At 54.7% G+C, this 9,300-nt stretch overlaps 1 protein-coding gene across 1 annotated transcript in view; it reads left to right on the top strand.

Annotated features, from left to right (window-relative positions):
- Positions 1–5,272: 5,272 nt before the first annotated feature.
- Positions 5,273–9,300, top strand: part of BSND (barttin CLCNK-type chloride channel accessory beta subunit) — a 10,865-nt gene continuing 6,837 nt past the window's right edge. Inside the window, exon 1 of the mRNA XM_011926362.1 lies at positions 5,273–5,708. Within this exon, the coding sequence (XP_011781752.1) occupies positions 5,532–5,708 (177 nt within the window). The 5' untranslated portion in view covers positions 5,273–5,531. The remainder of the gene's footprint in view (positions 5,709–9,300) is intronic.

Here is a 9,300-nt window from a genome sequence, read left to right on the forward strand (position 1 = left end):
GCCCCGCCCCTGTGGCTCCCAGCTCACCTTGAATAATGAAAGCCCAGGCCAGGCACCATGGCTCACGCCTGCAATCTCAGCACTTTGGGAGGCTGAGGTGGGTGGATCATGAGGTCAGGAGTTCAAGACCAGCCTGGCCAAGATGGTGAAACCCCACCTCTACTAAGAATACAAAAGTTAGCTGGTGGCGGGTGCCTATAATCCTAGCTCCTCAGGAGGCTGAGGCAGAGAATTGCTTGAACCCAGGAGGTGGAGGTTGCCGTGAACCAAGATCGCACCACTGTACTCCAGCCTAGGCAACAGAGTGAGACTCCTTCTCGGAAAAAAAAAGAAAAAAAGCCCAGACACTGGTCTGGGGAGAGGGGGGCTCTGAGGCCTGATCTGAGCCTGTCCTCTCTCCTGACCCTCTCATCTCCTGACACTCCCTCCCCCTGCTCTCTGCTCCAGCCAGTCTCACTGAGGCCCTTGCACTGACTATTCCCTCTCTCCTAAAGCGCTTCCTGGGGGCTGGCTCTTCAGCAACCTGGGGATCTCTTCTGACCCTCTCCCTCCCCCATCACCAAACTCTGGATGCCTCCTGTGCCTCCTTCCCTTCCTCTCCTTTACAGTCACTGCTTCACCCTCCCTTCTTGGTATTAACACAGGACAGTCTAGGAACCTGGAGGTGTAGGTGTGAAGTGACCTTGGGTGGGTTAGGTGAGTTAATGAGTTGCCAGTGTGACCAGGAGGCACCATTTTACTGGGCAGGCACTGAAGGGGCAAGGGCAGGGAGGGCTGGAAGCACAGAGAGACCTTTGCTGCCTTTCCGTCCGATCCACTCATCTGTGTCCTAACTGGAAGCCCACAGGAGGGGCCATGATTTGCTCAAGGTCACCAGCATCATGGAAGAGGCTGAGTCAGGGGTGCAGAGGGAGACAGACTCCTGACCAAGCCATGTTACTGTCCTCTTCCAAGCCAAAGTGGCCTCGCTGTGAATGGGGGCTCCCCATTTCGCGCCCACCGGCACGGTGCCTGACCATGGAGCCACGTGAGGGCCAGCGCCGCCACTCTGCAGCCCCCGGGGGCACCAGTTTGCTTGCTGATTTCTTTCCTCCTGGGCCCAACCGTCCAGTTTCTTCACCTCCTATTCAGACCTCATCTTGTGCTGGCCAGCAGAGTCTCAGATGACGGATACTCAGAGCTCAGACCTCTCCCATGCTTTCCTTGGGCCCCTCCCGGGCTTCTGTTACCTGCTGGGTGGGCTTGGTGACCCCTGCTCCTGGAGCTCTCCCCTTAAATCAGCCCATCCCAGTCAGAAATCCCTATGCTACCCCCTCAGTGGCTCATCGCTGCTCACTGGGATCTTTCTCTAACTGAAACATTAAAATCTGGTTCTCGTCTTTCCCCTGCATAACCTCTGTGAAAAATGTCAGACGCCTTAGCCCCAGCAGGTTTCCTGCCTGCATTTCCTCTCCGGCCTCTCTCTCCCAGGCACGCAGATTCCATCCCTCTATTCACATGAGCATTCAGAGCCTACCTGTCCTAGCCCCTGGGGATAGAGCAGTGCTCAAAACAAAGTCCCCACCCTGTGGGGGCTTGAGTTCTAGCTGGGGGAGACAGACAGACAAGAGACAAGATAAATCACGCATATAGTATGATAGGTGGCTGTGAGCACTATGGAGAAACATTGGGAAAGGAATACAGGGAACCCCTGGGGAGGTGATTCTGCAGTTTTATAGCAGAATCAGGGAAGACCTTACTGTGAAGGCAACATTTGGGCAAAGGCCTGAAGGAGGTAAGGGAGGGAGCCATGCAGCTACAGGAAGGACAGCACTCCAGGCAGAAGGAACAGCAGGTGCGGAGGTCCTGGGGTGCATGCGTGTTCCGGGAACAGCATGGGGCCAGGGTGGTGGAGTGGGTGAATGAGAGGGGGCGCGGTGGGAGGCAAGCTCAGAGGATTGATATGTAGGCAGCGTGGGCCAATTATCCAGAGCCTTTTGGGTCATCTTAAAGCATTTGGTTTTTACTCTGATGAGATGGGAAGCCATTACAGGGCTCCGTGCAGAAGAGGTACATGTTCTGACCCAGTATTGGGGTTGCAAAGAGACTTCGGAGGTCAAGGACGGAAGTAGAGACCATCCTTCCTTAGGGAGAGAAAGAGATGATGGAGGCTCAGACCCGGTGACGAGCAGTCGTGGGGGGTGAGAAGTGATTGGATTTTTACATGTTGGAGGTAGAGCCCATAGGATGTGGGTGTGAGGGAGGAGGTGGGGTCGGTGGCACGGATCACTAACTGGAAAGATGGGGTTGCGGGAGGGGCAGATCTGGGGAGGAAGACACAATGCAGGCAGCCTGTGCACAGCACTTAGAGCTTTCTCGCCAGCCATGTGTTGGTGGGTACGTGCCTCAGTGCCTTTGCACATGCTGGCCTCTGTGCCTGGAAGGCTTCTCCTGCCGCATCAGAACTCCATCTGCCTTCTCAAGGGTCCCTTCTGTGAATCTGTTCCTTCACCCCTCATTCCCATCTGTTCCTCTTTCTGCTTTGTGCACATTCGGGACCTCGCACGCATCACAGAGCCATTACCATATTGTGCCCCAGAAGGTGCCCCAGAAGTTAGGACTGAGCGCCATCCATCCCTTAAGCCCTGTGTTTGCGAGTTCCTAACCCTTCAGTGTCCCCCACACAGTAGGGACTCAACCAGAGACTGCCTGGGGACCTGGGTGGACTCCTAGCTCTACTGTCTGTTCCCAGGTTCTGCCACGTTGGGTTGCTCGCCTTGCCTGCATGGGCCTCGGTGTCTATCTCTGTCAAATGGGCGTGCTCTTTCCCTCCCTGCCTCGGAGTGTCTCCCTTGAGAGCCTGCGCTCAAGGAGGATCCCGAAAGCAAGGGTTAGCGCGCCCTCTGCTGGACAACGAAAGACTCCGCCTGCTCTGCTCCCCCGTCCCCCAAGTCGCCCGGGGGAGGTGAAGTAAGGCGGGACGCGGAGCAGGGGGCGGCACTGCAGGAGAGGAGGGTGAGCTGCTGCACCCGAACATTTCCAGCGTACCCTACACATATGTCCTTACTTAATCCCTAGCCTGACTCTGTGGAAGAGCTTAGGTGAGACCCATTTTCCTGAGTGCCTACTTGCTTCCTACTTGTTACTGAATTTCTTACTCGTTGTTATCGTTTTTTTTGTTTTGTTTTGTTTTTTTTTTTTTTAAGAGGAGAAGCGACTCAGAGAGAAAAGGGGCAAAGAAGTCTGGGCAGTGTAGAGGAAAGAAAAGGCGCGAGAGGAGGAGAGTGCCTGGCTGACCGCGAGGCCTCTGAAGAATGGCTGAAGACCAGATCCATCTACATGGGGCTGGGAGGGGAGGTCCCGTCACCGCCCAGCCGCCGACTCAGCTGAGGGAGACCTTAGCCAGCTCCTGCCACTCCGCGGGCTCGGTTTCTTCGCCTATGAAACGGGGGCGATGACTCCCCTCCCCGCCGCGACTGCTCATCACCAGGTCCGAGCCCAGCCGCCGCCCCCGGGGGAAGGGCCTTGCCCAGCGCCGGGCGGCGCACGAGGCCCTGAAGGACCGCGGCTGCGGAGACCGTTCCCGCCGCGCGCCTGGGCTCCCGGGCCAGGCGGGCCGAGGTCCCTCTGGGCCTCCGTCTACTTTCCAGGGAGGGGCACCGGCTAGGTGACACGGGACTCGCCGAGGGACTCGCTGTTTCCCTTCTCTGAGCCTGTAGTAGATGATGATAATAATGTTTCCCTGGAGGATCCTGCTTTGTTAATAGTCACAGATTACAAAGCACTTGCCTTTTTCCAGCCCCCTTATGTCCCTTCCCTGTACAAAATCTGGGATCTGCAGTTGACAAAACTCAAGCCCGGAGCACAGTCACCTGCCTGAGCTCACCCTGAGAACCAGACCTGGACATGACCTGATAACTCAGCCCTTTCCTGCCCCTCAGCCATCGCTCAGCCAGGGCCCCCGAGCTCCCTCCAGGACCTCCTCTGCCGACTGTCAAGTGCACCTGGGCTCTGAGTGCTGGCGATGGTGGGTGTGGGGAAGGAGAAACCCCTGTTAGAAAAAGGGACTGTGGGAGGGACGAGCAGTTAGAGGGGCAGCTGTGAGCACAGGTGTGGGGTTAGGGAACAAGGGCAGCCCTGCTGCTGGGAGGGGAGAAGGTGATGACCGCCAACAGGAAGTCCCCAAGCCCAGCAAGTCAGGAAGCCCAGCCAAAGCCTTTTATCCTGCAGTGGCGATTTAACCCCATGTAAACGCCAAGTGAACGTCCTCTTGAAGAGACCGATGGTCCTCTCCTCATTTTCCTGTAATCCTGTAAAGGAATCTGATTTCTTCCATCAGCCTGTCCCCAGGACTAAAACGCCTCATTAGTGTTATTCTTAGGAAGGCGTCTTCCTAGATCAGGCTGCAAGGAAATGGAGGAAGTGGCTATCTGTCACTCACACCCTGGAGGGGCACTAATTCCCAGAGCCTGTTGTGAGTTTTGGGGTGGGTGGGGAGCAGCTCACTGAAAGCAGAGCTGGGTGGTGCATAGCGTGTGAATGTGAAGGGGATGGAGGAACCCAAGGAGGCCAGGCCTGGAGACAGCACCAATCCTGGGAGGTACCATTAGTATTCCCATTTTACAGAGGAGGAAACTGAGGTAAGGCAGGTAACCTGATCATGACCACGCTGCCCCACAGCAGAGGAGCCAGAATCCAAACCCAGGCAGCCTGCCTTGCCACCAGAGCTGCACTCTTCACCCTCAAGCTGCAGTGAAGCAGTATCACGCTGTGGCTAGGCCCACGGCCTCTGGGTTCACATCCCATTAGCTCTGCCATCTCTAGCTGTGTGACCTTGGGCAAGTTACTTCTCTGTGTCCCAGGGTCCTCTGTAAAGTGGGGATAGTAGTAGCTGCCTCATGGGGTTCCCTTCAATGAGTTAATAGCTGTAACATGTTTAGAATGGTGCTATGCACAGAGTCACCAGCCAGTAAATATGGGCCATTATTCCTGAACCCTGGATAGGCACATGTCCTTGAAGAGTGTAGAATTCTTCAGGATTCTGAAATACCAGCCTGTGGGATCCGGGAATCCTCCAACAGCATTCTAACGGCTCTCGGCTGCAGAACTGTATCCTGTTTCCCAGAGCTGGAAGGTATGAGGCTGCCTGTCCACCCAGCTCAGCCCCACAGTAGGCAAATGAGGTGATGTCAAAGCCTTGGCTGGGGCCCAGCCCCCATAACCTCCCACTCTCCCTCCCCTGCGTGCTCCCTCACTCAGATTCAAACACACACACTCCAGGCCAGCCGGGCCCAGAGGGAAGGTGAGAGGGCGAGGAGTAAAGGTGGCTGGGTTGGTATGTGGGTCTGTTGAAGCGAGCCGCCTCCAGCCCTGTTGAACTGGTGGGCCCAGGGACTGGAGCTGGATCGAAAGGGATCTTGCTCTCCCTTGAAGCCTCGAGTTGCAGCGGTTTCAGTGTCTTCTCTCCCTTTGTGAGCCTGTCTGGGTGTTTAGGCTGAACTACAGCCGCCTCCTCCTCCAGGGGGGTGCAGGCCAGGGCCTGGCCAGGCAGCATGGCTGATGAGAAGACCTTCCGGATCGGCTTCATTGTGCTGGGGCTTTTCCTGCTGGCCCTCGGTACATTCCTCATGAGCCATGATCGGCCCCAGGTCTATGGCACCTTTTATGCCATGGGCAGCATCATGGTGATTGGGGGCATCATCTGGAGCATGTGCCAGTGTTACCCCAAGGTAGGTGGTAGTGGGGCTGGGTGGGGCCAGGTCAGCTGGGGCCAGGAGGGCTGAACACTGTGCCTCTATGCCATGCCTCACCCCCTAACCTTTAGTTGTCTTTTCATTCTTCTCATTTTGACTCGTTCTTCTCTCTGCTCTCCTGAGCATCCATCCCATCCATCCATCCCTCCCTCCCTCCCTCCCTCCTTCCCTCCCTTAGCCTAAGGGTTGGTCAGAATGCCCCTGGATTTGGAGCCCTGAACCAGAAGCTATGGTGTAGACACAGTAAACGCAGCACACCATTCACGTGCTTGAAACAAAAGCTAATGAGTGCTGACGCCCTGCCAGGCACTCCTGCATTCAGGGTGCAGTTCAGCCCTCATCCTAAGCCTTTTGGTGCCTTCTGTAGTTCCACCTTCTGAGCCCTTCTGAGGTCCAGAAGGAGAGGCTGCACAGCTAACGAGCAAGGTTTGGAGCTCAGACGCATGTGACTTACACGTCACCCTTCACCTTGGGTCTTCTACCTCTGGGTCTCAGAGCGGCTGAGAGCTCCAGGGCAGGTCAAGTCTAACCTTGGTGGCATGAACTGGGCAGTATCCTTTAGAGTCTTCGTGCATTCCCAGCCTTATGTGTAATTTAGTGATGGGAAGAGCACTGGTTTGGGAGTCCTGGGTTCTAGTTCAAGTCCTGTTCCAAACTCTCTATGACCTTTGTCTTTCTGAGCCTCATTTTCATCTGAAATTGGGACCCCCGCCCCAATTTTGCACAGAGCTTCACAGGGTCATTATAAAGATCAGAGAAGAGGTGAGCTATAGGAATATTTTGTAAACTGTAAGGTGTTATATCTAGATGAAGGGCTACCACTGTGACCGATATTGATCCGCCCAACAGCTCTGTGGAATGGAAATGCCAGTAGTTGTGAATCTTCAATGCCTAGAGAGGCTGAGTGACTTCCAAGGTCACACAGCTGGTCAGGTACAGACCCAGGGAGAAAAGATGTGAAATAGGGACTCCAACTTGGGCTGTGTCTCTAACAGCCTGGGAGACTTTGCTCAAGCCCCTTTCCTCTCTGTGCCTTAGTTTTCTCATTTGTACACTGTGTGAGTTAGGAGGAGGGGGTCGGGAAGGGGGTATATCTGGGGGCCCTGCTGGACCTAATAGTTAGGGATCCAGGTCCAGGCAACCCTCAGCAACCCCTACGCCTCCTCTCCTCCCACCTGGGTGGCTGTGCTCAGGGTTTCAGGGAAGGAGGGGGATGGCTCCCCCGGGACCTGGGCAGGCTCTCCCCAGCCCTGCCCCCTCCACGGGCCAGCCCTGGTCTGTTGTTCTGTTCAGAGCTGGAGCGGTCTGGGCTGGTTTGTAGTCATTTAGCAGGCAGTTTACAGTCAACTTGCCTCTGTCTGTGCAATTCCCTGAGCAGAGGTCACTGGGAGAAGTCCTTGGGCCCAAAGCCACCCATGTCACCACTGCCATCATAATCCTCCCAGTGAGGAGGCTGGACCCTGGGGGACAGCAGAGGAAAGGCAGGGGTGTGGAGGGAGCATCCTTCCTGTCCCCCTCTTAAACAGAGCTGGCTCTGGGGCGGTGGGCAGGCTGATGGGAGTGACAGTAGAGGGGAGAGGAGGGGAGGAGGGAATATTGCTGGGTATTAATGAGTAACTGTTGATAGATTCATGGGTTCACGTGCTGTGGAGGCAACGTGGTGGGCTGGAAATGGCACATGTTGTGGTGACCTCCAGGCCCAGATTCAAATCCCTGCTCCTTCATGTCCCACTTCTGTGACCTTGGCAGAAGGAGTCCCTCCCCACCAGCTCTGAGCCTTGTACGGCCAATTGGGAGAACACAGTGGGATCCTGTGTGTGTGTGTGTGTGTGTGTGTTGGGGGAGACCTGGCATCATGCCTGACATGGAACATATGTAAAGGCATTGTTCTCAGGATTGAGGATTGGTATTTGTTGCACTGGGGAGGCCTCTGCATGAGTGCAGGTGTGTGTGAGTGTGTGTTTCAGAGATGCAGGCTGGTAGAGCCAGCACAAATTGACTCCAATAAGGGAAGGGAGGAAAGCACCTTACAAACCAGGGAGACACTCTAGAGGCAAAGCTCCCTGGATCCTGCGTGGTCTCATTGGTGCCTGGGTCAACACTGCCTGCAGTGCTCTTGCCTGTCCTCCCCTCAGCCTCCTCCCACTGGTTCTCTGTGCCAGACCCATGGAAAGTTTGGATAGATGGGGAGATATAAGTACAAGGGAATAGAATTAGCTAATTAGGATACAGGGGTGAGGGGTAGCCAATACCAACATGCATTAAGCTGTCCATGTCTTTTAGGGGCTAGAGGTCTAGTGGGAGAGACTATTTGCCTCCTGATGGGGAGGAAACAGGCTTCACAGAGAAGGTGAGCTGGGCTTTGTAGATGCGATAAGAGTTCGCTAGGCAGAGAAGATGGGGAAAGACATTCCAGGCAGAAGAGCAGCACGATCAAAGCCATATGGTGAAAGAATAAGGCAAGTGGGCCATTGTGGCTATAAGAGGCAGAGGGGAGGAAGGAAAAAGTGGGGAGGGAGTGGGGCTCAGCTCTTCAGGGCCTGGGATGCCATGGCAAGGAATTTGGAGCTTGTCCTCTAGTTAATGGGACGTGACCAGCTTTGCAGTTTGAGAAAGACATCCAGAAGAAGGAAGGCCTGGGGGCAGCCATACCAGTGCAGAGGCTTCTTTTCTGGTCTTGGTGAGAGCTGACAGTCGTCTGGAATAATGGAGAATTTAAACCCAAAGCTGTAGGAACTAAGGTGACATTTACAGTTCACTACACTTAGAATACCCGCTGTGGCTAGGCATAGCACCAGCACTTCCACCCTGGGGTTATCTTGTTGAATTTCTAAAGTAGAGCTGGTCAGATTTGGTGGTCAGCTGGGCCTCAGGCATGAGAGAGGAGAGGGGATCAGGGCAAATCAGGGCAGCTGGAGGTGCTGAACCCATTAGTGAAGATGCGGGGGGAGAGCTGTGAGCAGGGAAAGGAGTGGCAGAGAGAGCAGGGCCTCTGCCCACGCATCCGCCCTTCCTCACTCCTGCCTGCTGTGCTATAGCCCAGGACCAGGGTCCTGACTGGTGGCCTCCCTTCCTGTGGAGATTGCTTGGTTTTCTGTCTATACACAAATCTGACAGTGTACTCTCCTGCTGAGAGTCCTTCAGGACTCCCCATTACTCCTGGAGAAAGGCTAAGCTTCTTAGTTTGGTGTTCTGATGGTCTCCATGGTCTGATATCCCCTCCCCAGCTTCAACTCTGCCTGTCTTTCCTCATTAAAAAACTTGTATTTTAGGATGCTCCATCCTCTCCTTCTCTAAACTTTTCCTAGGGGTGGTGATGATGATATGATGGTGATAATGAGAGTGTGGTGGGGATGGTGAGGGTGAGAATGGTGATGGTGATAATGATGATGATGATGTTAGTGATGGTGCTGGTAAGAATGATTATGGTAAAGATGGTGATTATGAGATGGTGATGGTGAGGATGGTGATGGTGAGAATGGTGACGATGATGATGATGATAATGATAATGATGGTGAGGATGGTGATGGTCAAGATGTTGATGCTGAGAATGGTAATGGTGATAGTG

Source organism: Colobus angolensis, unplaced genomic scaffold (genome assembly GCF_000951035.1).
Source record: "Colobus angolensis palliatus isolate OR3802 unplaced genomic scaffold, Cang.pa_1.0 Scaffold68, whole genome shotgun sequence".
Taxonomy (NCBI): Eukaryota; Metazoa; Chordata; class Mammalia; order Primates; family Cercopithecidae; genus Colobus; species Colobus angolensis.